At 40.2% G+C, this 13,152-nt stretch overlaps 4 protein-coding genes and 1 long non-coding RNA gene across 8 annotated transcripts; 1 reads left to right on the top strand and 4 right to left on the bottom strand.

Moving 5' to 3' along the window:
* Positions 1-169: 169 nt before the first annotated feature.
* Positions 170-1,137, bottom strand: LOC108806057 (30S ribosomal protein S20, chloroplastic). Its single transcript, XM_018578080.2, has 3 exons — positions 896-1,137; positions 657-820; positions 170-564 (listed from the first exon to the last, which is right to left on the bottom strand). Exons 1-3 carry the CDS (start codon positions 1,056-1,058, stop codon positions 319-321), a joined length of 573 nt encoding a protein of 190 aa, XP_018433582.1. The 5' UTR covers positions 1,059-1,137; the 3' UTR covers positions 170-318.
* A 162-nt stretch (positions 1,138-1,299) lies between these two features.
* On the bottom strand, positions 1,300-2,985 carry LOC130504646 (protein CUP-SHAPED COTYLEDON 1-like). The gene is made up of 3 exons (XM_056999267.1): positions 2,679-2,985; positions 2,028-2,311; positions 1,300-1,958 (listed from the first exon to the last, which is right to left on the bottom strand). Exons 1-3 carry the CDS (start codon positions 2,878-2,880, stop codon positions 1,500-1,502), a joined length of 945 nt encoding a protein of 314 aa, XP_056855247.1. The 5' UTR covers positions 2,881-2,985; the 3' UTR covers positions 1,300-1,499.
* A 304-nt stretch (positions 2,986-3,289) lies between these two features.
* LOC130504648 (uncharacterized) lies at positions 3,290-7,241 on the bottom strand. 2 transcript variants are annotated; one of them, XR_008941356.1, is made up of 6 exons: positions 6,724-7,241; positions 6,527-6,624; positions 5,356-6,446; positions 4,233-5,278; positions 4,104-4,151; positions 3,290-4,038 (listed from the first exon to the last, which is right to left on the bottom strand). It is a non-coding gene; the product is annotated as an uncharacterized LOC130504648 (long non-coding RNA). The 2 variants fall into 2 exon arrangements; XR_008941355.1 differs by having other exon boundaries at positions 3,290-5,278.
* Positions 7,242-8,898: 1,657 nt separating this feature from the next.
* LOC108805867 (uncharacterized) lies at positions 8,899-11,339 on the top strand. Of its 3 annotated transcripts, none has more exons than XR_008941357.1 (5): positions 8,899-9,602; positions 9,693-10,035; positions 10,377-10,473; positions 10,903-10,928; positions 11,013-11,339. XR_008941357.1 is itself a non-coding variant. In XM_056999269.1 (2 exons), the coding sequence occupies exons 1-2, from the start codon at positions 8,994-8,996 to the stop codon at positions 10,056-10,058; spliced, it is 975 nt and encodes a 324-aa protein (XP_056855249.1). In that variant the 5' UTR covers positions 8,899-8,993; the 3' UTR covers positions 10,059-10,306. The 3 variants fall into 3 exon arrangements, 1 of the variants encoding a protein (XP_056855249.1); XR_008941358.1 differs by having other exon boundaries at positions 9,693-10,104; XM_056999269.1 differs by lacking the exons at positions 10,377-10,473; positions 10,903-10,928; positions 11,013-11,339 and having other exon boundaries at positions 9,693-10,306.
* LOC108805866 (uncharacterized) lies at positions 11,328-13,152 on the bottom strand. Its single transcript, XM_018577839.2, has one exon. It carries the CDS (start codon positions 13,040-13,042, stop codon positions 11,447-11,449), a length of 1,596 nt encoding a protein of 531 aa, XP_018433341.2. The 5' UTR covers positions 13,043-13,152; the 3' UTR covers positions 11,328-11,446.

The following is a 13,152-nucleotide window of genomic DNA, read 5'->3' as shown; positions in this document are numbered from 1 at the left end:
TGAAACCTTGTTGTGTTCTTATACAAGAGAGTTTGCTGGATGTGATGTGGAAGCTATGAACATTATTCTTAAACGGGTGGTGTGTGTTGGGAAACATTAGAGTTCATGGTTTGGTCGCAAAGGTGAAAGAAGGATAAGCATTGAGTTATTACCGAGAAATGATGTCAAGAGGCAAGAACTGAGATCTTACTAAACCAGACCAAGACCAAGCCCAATGATGGAAGACAAGAAGCTTAGACACAACAGTACACAAGAAGAGAGTCTGAAAGCGATTGAATTATACATTACAAAAAAAACCCATTATCTCTGTCCATGTTGTTACGCAGCCATGGTGACAGCTTCTGCTGCTGCGGCAGGGACATACCAACCGTGGTGGATCTCAACAGCCTTTTTCCTCCTAGCCAGCCGAGACTTCCTACGCGCACCAGTGTTCTTGTGTAGCGCTCTAACCTTGACTGCTTTGTCTATAGCAGAGTAAGCCTCTCCTATCAGTTTCTCAACGGTTACAATCTCGTCAGGTACCGCATCTGCCTTCTTCTTGAGCCCATCAAGTGCTTCCAAAACCTGTTTAGCATATGTTTGAGGATAAATATGAACCAAACTAGTCATTAACCTAACACTAGTCACTAAAACTGTAGAGGAACTAAGACACCTACCTTCTTCATCCGTGTGCGGGCTTCGGACTTTTTAGACTTGTTGTAAACGCGCCTCTTCTCAGCTTGGCGAGCTCTCTTGGCAGCTGAATCAGCTTTCTTCGTGGGAGCAGCCTCGCACACAATCGATTGCCTCGCTGGCTTATTCTTCTCTACCCACATATTCCCTGGAGAGAACAAACCAACGTCAATTAATTAAAAGAAAAAACAATTCAAGATTCTGAGAAAAAAACGGGTATTACCGGAGGAGAAGGCGACACATTGAGAAACGCTCTGAGAGAAGCTAAGGGAGGAGCATACACCACGACGAGTGGACAAGGAAGAAGAAGCTCCGTTAAGAGAAAGGGATTTGAATTTGGGGTTGAGTGTCGCACAGGAAGAAAGACACTGGACTAATGTCGCCATGGATCCTCTTCTACTACCGAACAACACCAGTTCTCTGCTCTTGTAATTGGCTCTCGGACTTGTGTTATCCAGAAAGAAATAGATGTTGTCTAAAACTGTAATTTTACCGTTTTTTTTGATGGACTTTTACAACCATTTTTTGTTGTTGTGAACTTTAAAATCCAATGGGCCAAGGCCCATACACAAACCTAGGCCCATGTAGATGTCTGGTTACAAGACTTGCTTTAGCCATAATGCGAAATTAAAATAGAAGCCATGCGAAAGACATTATTACAAAACATAATCGCGACAAGCAAATGGTCCGAGAGTAGTACTAGGAAGAAGTCATGTTACACAACTCGCGTAAAGACATTACAAACACGTACTAATGAAACAGCAACACAATACAACAAAGGAAATGGTTCGAGACTAATACAACCAACCAACCAGCATAACGATACGTCACATAGCAAACGGCCAGAAACTCAGGGCCGAGCCACCACCGTACAATGGAGGAAGAAGAACCGTCGGAGGCAGAGAAGGCAGATTCGGTGAGAAGAACCCTGCGTCGTCGTCGAAGTTAAACTGCCCTGAAGATCCCAGATCCATGAACTGACCAAACGCCACGTCATCATCACCACCTATCCGTCGAGGCTGACGTGGCAGTAACGGCGGTGGAGCGGGAAGGTACGTCGGAAAACTCGCATCGGCATGATGAGCTGTAGCAGAGGTATTGGAGAAACAGGACACGTGCTCCGTCGCAAAGGCGTCAATGATCGGAGCAATCACAGAAGATGAGACATTTACACCGGAGGAGACTTCTCCGGCGACGGAAACGGGAGAAGAAGAAGAAGAGACCAACTTCGTCTCTCTACTGACAACGCTGCTTTTCAGACAAACTTTAGAGAGAACCCATTCATCCTATAAAAAAAAAGAGAGTTACGTTTACATTGTTGTGAACAGATTATTGAATGTAGAGAAATGGTTTACCTTAGTGGAGGAAGTAATGTAACGGTAAGAGAATTTGCCGTCGAGACGATACTCATGCATGACCCAACAGCTTTTTTCACCTTTAGGAGCTCTGCCTTTGTAAAACACAAGCGTTTTCTTCATCCCAAGAAGCGACTTTGTCTTTGAGCTTTTGATCTCTCTGTCTTTACCAGTTGCTTTCCAGTAGCCAGCTTCTGTAGCTCTGTTCGTTCTCAGTCCTGTTGGGTACTTCCGGTCTCTTAGTGTGAAGAAGTACCACTCTTTCTCCCCCATTTTCGCTTTCTCTGCTCAAAAAGGTTTTGCAAAAAAAGAAATGATCAAGACTCTGTTTTAGAACAGAGCAACAAAGACTTATAATCATGTTGGTCTAAAGCAAAACAAAAGTTTAAGTTATAACAATGTATTTGTAAAAAAGACCCTATCTACTCCTATATGTTGTGTGAGGGTTTATGGCAGGAGAAAGGTCTAAACTTCAAAGGTTCAAGTAGTGGCTCTTAAGTCTAAAGCTATGTGAAAACAGAGTAAAGTCTGAAACTTTAAACCTATAATGGTGATCTAGGACATGATTTCAGATAATCAGGTAGTGCAGAGATGTTATAAATGAAGAAAGTGAGGAGAGAATGGGTGTGGTAGTGTTTTTGGTGGGCTTACCAGGAAGCTCCCAAGGCTCAGACTTGTTGAGATCAACTTGGGAAATAGCAGCACAAGAGAAATTAGAGTCAAGGACTTTCTTGAGGAGATAGTAAGTGATGAGCTCTTCATCAGTAGGATGAAACCTAAACCCAGGTGGCATTATGGTTTCATCTTCATATCTAGATGATCTCTCCCAACCACTAAAGGCATCCATATCCATTGTGGGCAGAAGCTCTGAAGCAAAACAAAACCCTAGATTTTTCAATGTATAAAGGAGCCAAAGGAAGGTGAAATAACTAAAAGGGTCCTTTTGTAATTGATCTGTGTTTCTCCTGTTGTACAAGCAACTGATGTGATATTGGACAGTAGCTAGTGGACAGATAGAGTTGATGTTGATGTGTACAATACACCACACAAAACGAATATATACATATGTATATGATGCGTGTGTATATGCGTGTAATTAAAATGAATTAGGATCTAGGGTAAATAATATAATTAAACATTTGTCTTTTGATGACTGGAAATCTCAGGGGACTCTACGTCACCCAAATCTTTATTTTGTTTACTAGCCAATAGATTATTGGATATTAGTTGGATCTTTATCTACTGAGCAGTCTGAACTTCACTGTGAATAAGATTCTTGTTACGAAAAATTCAATACGCGTTAAGGCTTTATTACAAGGAACAAGAAAAAAAGACGCGTAAAAGAAAAAGGAAGACCATATGGATGCATCAAATCAATAAGAAGCAATCACATCCATCCATCAATGTCCAAAGAAGAAACGAATGGACCGGATATAGACGCGTCGTGTCTGTCACAAGGAAACGTCCTCACAGGCTTTACATCAAATCATATTCCCATCTTTACTTTCTTTGTATGCAATCTTTCTCCCCTCTCTACCAGTTTTTCACCTCTATGCTCCCTCACAAATAACTCTACCTACATCTTTTGGTACATGTATCTGCAGTTGTATACACGAAACCGGGTCTAACCGGGAGAGATAAGTCCAAATATGGATAATCTCTTGCAAGCAACATCATCATCTAAATCTTTTTTTTGGTCACAAGATTATCATCTAAGTCAAGTTGAATCAATTAAGTGTTAAGAGAGTAGATTAATAGAATAACTCTTTAACCTCCTTGTTCAGTTAGAATGTGCAATGAGATGTGTTGTTGTAAGTACCAATTTTTGTTTTCTTGCCGAGAAAGGCAGGGTGATAAGTAACAAAAGAAGTTAATAATACCTTGATGAGTGAGAGATTCTCATATAGAAATCAACTCTAAGCTTTCAAAGAGCTCGCGAGCAGCATCCTTTTATGATTCTCCCTCACCACCATACTCTCCAGTTGTCCAACATAGCTGTAAAGCTAGCTCTCTATGGACGCAAATGTTTAGAGGAGATAGTATTACAAAGCATCCGTGTAAATATTAGAAACTGACCTTAGCAGGGTCATCGCTAGCTTCTCCAGGCGTGTCAATTATAGGCTTCTGCATTACGAAAGAAGTCACAACAAGTTTCAGAAAATTCATACTTTAAGAGAATAAGCTGTAATCAAAAGAATATGTAACCTATCATGAAGATAGATAGACTGATTTTTGACTCAGCATATCAACCAATGCAGCGTCAAATCTTCTTATTCAAAATTATAATGCTGATACCAGCACAAACCAAGTAATGGAAACAAAACAAAGACATTAGTTTCAACAGCGGAATGAAATTCGGAGACCTCTGAAATGCTGCTAGCAAGAACTCCAGTAGCCCTCCAACGAATCTGCATAAACATACCGTATCTCTGTTAGATAAGGCTCAATATGGCGGTAATATAGGTACGCAGTCCATACACCAAAAGGTCAAAATAGCCTTGGGATATCTGAAAACAGTTGAATATCAATAGAAGATCCATTCAGATCCAGAGGAGATTATTAAGAGACATTGTCATGTAGCATGTCCCAAGAAAAAAATTATGTGGGGTCAAAAAAGTTCTAAGATGTCACTGAAGACACCCAAACCCCACTTTTGTGGGTTCACTACTGCAGTATCAAACCAACTACACCACAAATGATCATAGCCAACAAATTAAATTTTTGTGGTGTCGACTGACCCCATAAGTCATCAAGTGGGTCTGCCACTCCTAATCCTACGCAAAACAAAAATTTAGAAAAGGAGATCATATTATACAAAACAAAAGCTGCATGTTACCTCATGAGAAAAGTTCTTATCCTGAAACATTGTAGAGTTTCTTCTCATGAGTAGAGGGATTAATGCACATATCAGAGCTGCCAAAAGATAAACATTGAAAAAAAGAAATTTAAGCATGAACAGACTCAACAGTGGTTAAAGGTCGAACTGCGTTGGTGACTGACTTATCCTATTTTAGCAGCTTAAGAACACTAGGAAGGCTGTAAACAATCTTACAGTCATTTGCATCTCGCAACGTAACACTAACGTAGACATCAAGAAGCCGAAGAGCTATCTTAAGTGTCTGCTTCATCCTCTCTGACCGAGGACCACTTGCAGCAGCCTGTAACGCTGAATTTAGTGCAGGGGAATGTACTGTGTCTTTCGTGCAACATGAAATTGACTAAAAGCTCAGCCACATAGCCCCTGAATTTTACTGTCACACAACATTTATACGGAATAGTTTTTTATTGAGACTTCTGAAAAAAGCAAAAATTGAGACAGAAGGCATACACTAAGGCCATCGTTTTCATCCTTGAGAAGCTCAAGAGCAGAGGATCGGCTATTTCTACTGTATTTGTTATCTTCAGACTCTGAGTCATCACCTCCATCTCCGATGGTTAAACCAGTATTGGCTTCATCCAGGAGGGCAAGAAGCATCTGCATTCACAGGGATCTTTGTCTTTTTTTTTTTGAATGAATGTTAAATTGGAATCAAAACAAAAAAAAACGTTTTTACAATGAATGCAGCTGTTTTTGAGTTTTTGTAAGCCTAATATTCTACTTTGCTAGAGAAGAATCATCTTGATGCAAACCATAGCTGCATAGCCTTGTCATATTTCTTGTGTAGTTTCCCACGCATGGAATCAATACGGCTCCGGATGTGTTTGTCGATGTACCTTGCTAGCAGTAACTGATCTGTAGAAGGCTCACCGTGACGACGAGCGTTTCTCTCTCCATATTGAGTGGATAGCAGCCTGGAAAGCGGACCGTAGCAAGAGCAGAGTATTGCAGTCCAATGTTGTGTCCGTAAGACTATGTAAAGTATCATCCCAGTTACTGGAGTATCGGTTCCCCATCAACTTCATTGTGAGCGTCCTCCATATTAGCATAGAATAGGAGCATGTGAAGAACAAGTGATTTCTTGTCTCATTCTGAAGTTTGCAGAGAGTGCAAGTTGCATCTGCAAGTGGGTTCCAGATTTGAATCCTGTCTCCTGTTGCCAATCTATTATGGACAGCAATCCACGCAACCACAGAGTATTTAGGTGTAGCTAGTGTAAACCAAATCCCTTTGCTCCATGTTACTGTCGGACTCACCTCTCTTATTAACTCCCAAGTCTGAGTAGAGCTGAAAACAGTCTTGTAAGCATCTCCCCTGCCTTTCCACTGTGCCTTATCAGCATGATGAGATAGACCGGTTGCTTGGAGTTTCAGTAGTTCACTTGCGATCAAAACCAGGTTATTTGACCGATATCTTCTCTGTCTGAACTGCTGAGCAGCCCGCTCTACCGTAGCATCAAGTGGTATGCCCAGGTCAATGCAACCTCGTAAACCCGTGAGCTCAACTACTCTTCCCAGGGATCTTTGTCATTCATAGACTATCTGAGAACAATGAACCAAGAATATGTTTTTTTATAGTTTACAAAAAAAAAAAAAGAATATGTTTTTACGAAATATATGACCTCCGGAGCTGCAATCTTCTGGATTGAAGCAATGCTACCTCCAACCCTTGACCCTGAAGCTGAGCTCCTTTCCACTTTTTCTAGTGCCACAAGCAGTACTAGCAAACAATTAACAAGATAATACATAATTAGAACGGAAGATAATTGATCAGATACCTTACAGAAGAAAACATAATTAATAACATAGCACGACTTACTTCTCCCAATTCCAAGGCAATGAGCTCAAACATCAACGGGAGAAAACTACCCACACAATTTCTTGTATTAGATGGAGAAGATGGTATCTATTGTATTAACACTGCATGCCATCTTTAGTTGTCCCATGTTTGAATAGTTTTAACTACGTGTCCGTCCGTTTTATTACCAAAAGCCGCACGCAGTTTTAAAGCTGATCTGAGACTAGATTAGGCTTCTGCATTCAAGCTCAGGCCCAAATTGATAGACAGGTGGAGAACGGTTTGTAGCGACACGTTGTCGTTTGGCCCACCGAGTCTTATCCTTAGAGACTGCATGTCATTTAGAGTTGCGGTAAACGGCAAGCGGTTTCTTCAGAAGCAGTGGTCGCTAGTTATTCTATTTTTCTTGAAAATTACTGTGATGTTTCATGTATGTGATCCCCTAATTTCTTTGAAGCATCCTTTTTCCCAACATTGTCGACAAACGTTCAGGTACGTAGCTAACTTCACTCTCTATTCATCACTAATTAGCCTCAGCAACATGCCACGTAATAAAAGTTACGGCGGATTAGCATATTTAATGTTAGTTGTAGCATATTCAATGTAAGATTATAATTGGGGAACAATATATGTTCAGAGCGCGAGACTTGTTGCTTTACATAACATGTTTCTTAGGAGTAATATATTATCAAAATCTTTGTATTTATTAGGTTAGCACAACTCTTAGCTGTCGCATTGGAGGCGATTGAGAACAAAGTATAAATATAGAATAAAAACTGTATTGATTTATCATTTTATATTACATAGAAAACAATTTGTTACATTTTAGTTTATGAATCACATGGCATGTTGACTGTCATGACAGGGCTTATTATGCCGTTTCTTAGCTATCATCCCTTTCTTTGAAACCTTATTTTTCCTTAGTTGTTGCAAGAAATCATTTCCATTTGTTATACTGTAATTTAGTTTTAATTATCCACTTTTTCTTTTCTTTTCCACGCAATTAATGCAGTTTAGTTTCTGCAACGTCCTAAATGAAATAAAATCACAATCCGATACTTATCAATAATATTGAAGATAATGGAGTCAATATTATTCCTTGGAAGTTTATTTATTGACCCCAAGATCTGAAATAATTGGAAAATGAAAGTCTTTTCTATTTGCCTATTTGGAATACGTCTCAATTTATTTCCTTTTTTGTTTGCACTCAGATTTCTTTGTTTCCTTTTTCATATGTGCAATAAAAACAAAAAACTGACTCCACATAAAACATTGAAAAACTAATATTAAAAATAAAAACAAATGCTGAATGGTTGCCCATAGGGGTGGGCATTTCGGTTTAGTTTCGGGTTCGGTTTGGATTCGGTTTGGTTTGGATAATTTGGGTTTTATAAAACTCAAACCAATTAAAACCAAAGTAGCTTTGGTTTGGGTTCGGTTTGGGTTTAATTCGGTTCGGTTCAGTTCGGTTTGGTTTAGATTTAGTTCGGTTTACATTATTATAGTCTAGTTTGGTTCGGTGTAGTTCGGGTTGGTTATAAAATATGAAGGCATCAGTTTTATACTTTTATTAAAAAATAATCAACTCATAAACGATAGAGTGAGAATATAAAAACTTATGATTACATGATTTTATATATAATAGTATTATTTGAATCATATTTATAATTTTTTTAAAGACATGGAAGTTATGAAAAATTGAAAAACGAAACTTTAACTAAAATTTACAATATGTTAATAAAGTGAAACTTCTATAAATTAATAATGTTGGGACTACACCAAAACTATAATTTTTATTAATTTATAGAGATTATTAATTTATCGATATAATAATTGAACCAAAAATTCAATTTGAGAGTATAGAATTATATTAATTTATAGAAATTTTTAATGTATATTTATCGATTATTAATTTAAAGAGGTTATACTGTATATATATATATATCATATCATATATATTTTTACTATATATATATATTGGATTATCGGTTTGGTTTGGTTTGGTTCGGTTTAAACTCAAACCAAACCAAACCATTCGGGTTGAGTAAAACATGAACCAATTGGGTTACATAAAGAGCACGGTTTGGTTTGGTTCGGTTTAACTTCGGTTTGGTTGGTTTGGTTCGGTTCGGTTTGGGTTTTTTGCCCACCCCTAGTTGCCCACATGGGCACCTCTTGATAAGTCTCCAGAATCTATGCTTCAAATACAAACAGAACAAAGAAAAAGAAGAAGAAAGAAAGAACAAATACTTATCTCTTTTGGTTATCTCTTTGTCTGAATTTTTTTAAAAATGGATCCTACTTTGAATGATCATCAAGAGTTGGAACAAATCGAAGCTATTGATGATCTTCTTGAAGATTTCTGGTTCTTTGATAACTTACTTGACAGAAGATCAAGAATCTTGAGGTACTGCCATTCAGATCCTTATCCTCTTTCTCCTCCTTCCTCTTCCACTTGTCCGAACTCAAAAGATGGAGATTCGGTTTCAGACAAGAAGCTTCTAAAAGCTCCCACAGGGGGAGACTCGGTTCAACTACCGTGTATAGTGAATAAAGAAGGTGGAAGCGAGCCTGAGAAGATGAACAAGATGAGAAGGCAGTTCTCTGAAAAGATTAGGGTTCAAGAACGAAGAACTTACTTGCAGAAGAAGGAACCTGTCGTTCGTGAGAAGGGGAGTAGAGAAAGCTCTAAAAAGAACAGAGCTGGTAGTACTAGTAGTTTTTGTAATAACAATAGTTTGCAGAGAACTCAGACGTTACCGAGTTACATAGGAAGAGAAGATGTCGGAAATGAGTTTCAAGATCAAGAGATTGACGATTCGAGAATGGGATTCTTGATCCGTGAAGCCATCGCTAGCTCTTCTTCTGAGTTTACTCCAACGAAACACAACACACCAAAGGTAATATCTTCTTTTCTTGTATTTTTTTTTTTTGGTGTTTATTGATTATTTTTCTATAATTTCGATTTAAATTTTTCAAACGTGGTGCAGAGTTCAAGCATTCCAAGACCTAAACCACCGAGACACTCGAGATCAGAAGAAGCTATTCAAGAGATGGTGGCCAAGTCACAAAGAAGCCCAAGAGGTAAGACGCTGCGTAAGACGTTAAGCAGCGTCGATACAAAAGAGCTTCTTATGTTGAAGGACTTGGACATTACCGAACCTGAGACGAACCAAGCAAAAGATGAGGAAGAACAGAGGAGGGTTCCACGGGCAGCGGTGAAAAGTAGGTCTGCAGCTGTGGTGGTGGGTCAGCCGATTCCTGTTTGGGTCCCAAAGGAGTCGAGAAGAGATATGAAAACTCAGATCAAGTTTTGGGCTCGAACTGTCGCAAGTAATGTTCGACAAGAATGCTGAAAACATGCATTGGTTTTTCTTTGACAACAAATGATTCTCTCTATAAGTATAACACTCTTTTCTATATGATCTTTCGCTCCTTATTTTGTTCAAAAAAATTCATCTATTATTTTACTAAATATAAGAAAACAAAACAAAATCATAATAATGTGTTCCGATGATTTGATGCCGAAAGCTTGGAATAATTTATTTATGTGAAGTAGAATGCAATAGTAGTGGATAAAACAATAAAGTGAAATACTTTGTGATTCACATATAAAGTGTATTCGAACCAGAACTCTCTAACAGAAAGAGAGGCGTTTCTTGGTGCGGTTTCAGGTGGAGTCATTGCTCTCATTACTCTATAACTTCATTACTACTAATCTACTGTTGAGTCAGGGCTCTCAATCGTCAGACTATTTCTGATAACTTCTCGGTTAGTTCCTTCTTTTCTCTTGATCGTCCTCATTGCTTGTGTCACAAGTTCTTGTTTCAGTCTATCTTTGCTTAGTTGCTGGATTATTAGCAAGTTGTATTACTACCTTGCGGTCCAAGTATCATCACGGTCTCAACTTCAGCACATAACCGAAATAAATAAAAGAAATGGATAAGCATCGCCATGGTCTCAATATCTGTAAATGCCCATAACTGAGATATAAGAGTTATGTCTTAAGTATCATCATGGTCTCAATATATCCTTTTGATGATTGCTTGTGTACAATAAGAGTCTAGCCACACCATGGTTTCTGACGTTCTATGTGCAAATAGAACCAAGCGATAACATTCATTGATTGAAAAGACCTATTCTTGCTGAGACCCTCAAACTTGTACAAAATATTTATATGCGTCTTCTCCCTCTTTGCAGGTTAGGCAAATCACAGTATCCGTAAGGTACATATAAGCTTTACTCTGTTTTCATCTCAAGACATTCCGGCAATTTCTTTGACCAAAGTCTTCGTTCTTTTTAATCTGCAGGACTATCATCAACGGAATATGCTATCTAGCAACATTTGTTTTCAGTATCAACGCGGTCGTACATCTCCTTTACTCTGGTCAGCTAGCGTTCAATGAAGAGTCTGATGAAGCCATGCAGGCCACCACAACAGAGCCTGAAGGAGACTCATCAGGCGACAGGAGTGAATTTAATAAAAGCAGTGAAGATCAAAGCTCGGGTGATTAGTAGGCAACATGTAACAATAATGTCATAAGTTTTACTTATACAGTAATCTGCTAGTTTTGATGTGAGCATTAGACTAACGGATACAGATTTTCATGAAAAAAACATTAGCATAGAGAAATAAATTAATTATGACTAACAAAACTAATTTACAAACAAGGAAGGGACAAAAGAGTATTCAGATATCACTATTACACCCAAATAGTTTCTTTTTAGTCTCAATCATTTCCTTCTAGAACCCTACTCCGGCGGCGCCGACTCCGACAGCAGCTGGAGAATGCGGCTCCAGCTTCCGGTTTTTCCACAAACAAGTTTCCGGCGTAAGCTTCAAAGCTGACTTCCTCGGCTCCGATTTGCAACGTGGCAGCATTGGTGGCTCGTACGCCTTATTCTCCTCTCCAACCGCCGCAGCCGCCTGTATTTCAGGCGGAGCTGCTGGATACGAGCACGATGATCGCGGCGGCTGCAACAGCGGCGCTTGGTGAACCGGCGGTTTATCGACTGAAATCCGGCGAGAAGATAAATTGGAATCAACGGTTCGTTTCTTGGATTGATGATGATGATGATGATGATCTCCGGCAGGTTCTACTATCTTCCTCGCCGGAGGTCTACTCGGTTGACATCTAACGAAGTCTGTACTGCAGACCCAAGTCTCCTTCGAGACTTCCATCGATAGCTTTGGCTCACACATCATTAACAATAAACAATCTGGTAACACCTTATACGGCGTCGTCTTATCTTCCTCCGTTTTTTTCTCCATCACCACTTCCGGAGTCGGGTCGGGTTCTTGATCGGATCTTTCGGCCTCTTTACGTTCCTCTTCTTCTATGGCGTTTCTGATATCATCTTCGATGGTTTTTATGATCGTGGCTTCAGTTTCTTCCTCAAACGAATCTACATCTTGGATTTTCGAAGCTTCTTCTTCTACGGACAGAGCTTCTGGTTCTGAAACAGGAACTGCAATAGTCCTGTCGGAAATACATTTCTCGCGTAACTCAATCTCGAACCTTTTTATCTCCACGTCTTCCTCATCTTCTCTACCGTACGCGACGTCGTTTAGTGACATCTGCCTTTCTCGAACCCGGTTAGCTAAAGCCGCCACCTTAACCGGATCTGATCTACACCTCATCAACAGTAAAGCGTTCTTCGGCGGTCCAACAATAATCTCTTCCTTCACCGTCTTCGTCTCAATAACGCTTAAATCCAGATTCTCAAAAACATGTCTCCGGCGACTCCTCCTCCGCGCGTCGTCTCCTCCTCCTCCTCCTCCAACCACAAGCTCAAGCTCCCTCCTCTCCCCTCCCGTAGTCTCCTCCACCGCCACAAACCACCGCGTGAACACCGCAACACAGGAGTTTCCGCCGCTTCGACCTCTCTCGTCGTGGTGAGTGTTATTATCATCATCATCCGTACACGAGGATCTACAAGGGAAGAGGCAGCTGAGCTCTCTCAGCGACTCGCAGATAGTCACCGGAAGATGAACCCACCGGTTCTCGCTCCCGTCGAAACGACGTCCTCCTCCGTCGTTTTGGTCGCTCGAGGATCTTCTCAGGCTCCTAGATCTCGCTCTCATCATCTCCTCCTTCGCACGCTTCCTACTAGTCTTCACCCTGACCTGACCGATACACGTCACCTTCGGAGAAGACGGCTCCACGTGCTTGCTCACGTGACCGGATCCGGATCTCTTGCGTCCTCCGTTAGCGCCAAACATCGGGAAGTTGAGAACTCCCGCTGAAGCGTTCTTCACGCTGTTGCTCGTGCGGAGGCGACGGCTGAGAGAAGTCGTGAGGCAGGCGGAGTTTGCGGGGCTGAGGGAAGACAGGCCCATGAAGGCTTTGTTGTTACTGCTACTGTTTAATAGCAGTGGGAGGGGTCTCAGTTTCCGACATTGTTATCTTGTTTTTTTGTGTGCTTATTATGGGGGTGAAGAAGTAGCCA

This window comes from Raphanus sativus, unplaced genomic scaffold, assembly GCF_000801105.2.
Source record: "Raphanus sativus cultivar WK10039 unplaced genomic scaffold, ASM80110v3 Scaffold1716, whole genome shotgun sequence".
Classification (NCBI taxonomy): Eukaryota; Viridiplantae; Streptophyta; class Magnoliopsida; order Brassicales; family Brassicaceae; genus Raphanus; species Raphanus sativus.
The sequence above is the reverse complement of the archived record's forward strand: the minus strand, read 5'-3'. Positions and strand labels throughout refer to the sequence as shown.

Excerpts from the sequence above, each read along its gene's own strand:
- LOC108806057 (XM_018578080.2), bottom strand. The coding sequence starts at position 1,058 with ATGGCGACATTAGTCCAGTGTCTTTCTTCCTGTGCGACACTCAACCCC. Across the intron at positions 821-895 it reads ATGTGTCGCCTTCTCCTCCG|GGAATATGTGGGTAGAGAAG; the intron begins GTAATACCCGTT and ends TGTTCTCTCCAG. Across the intron at positions 565-656 it reads CCCGCACACGGATGAAGAAG|GTTTTGGAAGCACTTGATGG; the intron begins GTAGGTGTCTTA and ends TATGCTAAACAG.
- LOC130504646 (XM_056999267.1), bottom strand. The coding sequence starts at position 2,880 with ATGGATATGGATGCCTTTAGTGGTTGGGAGAGATCATCTAGATATGAA. Across the intron at positions 2,312-2,678 it reads TGAGCCTTGGGAGCTTCCTG|AGAAAGCGAAAATGGGGGAG; the intron begins GTAAGCCCACCA and ends CTTTTTGAGCAG. Across the intron at positions 1,959-2,027 it reads ACATTACTTCCTCCACTAAG|GATGAATGGGTTCTCTCTAA; the intron begins GTAAACCATTTC and ends TTTTTTTTATAG.
- LOC108805867 (XM_056999269.1), top strand. The coding sequence starts at position 8,994 with ATGGATCCTACTTTGAATGATCATCAAGAGTTGGAACAAATCGAAGCT. Across the intron at positions 9,603-9,692 it reads CGAAACACAACACACCAAAG|AGTTCAAGCATTCCAAGACC; the intron begins GTAATATCTTCT and ends AACGTGGTGCAG.
- LOC108805866 (XM_018577839.2), bottom strand. The coding sequence starts at position 13,042 with ATGGGCCTGTCTTCCCTCAGCCCCGCAAACTCCGCCTGCCTCACGACT.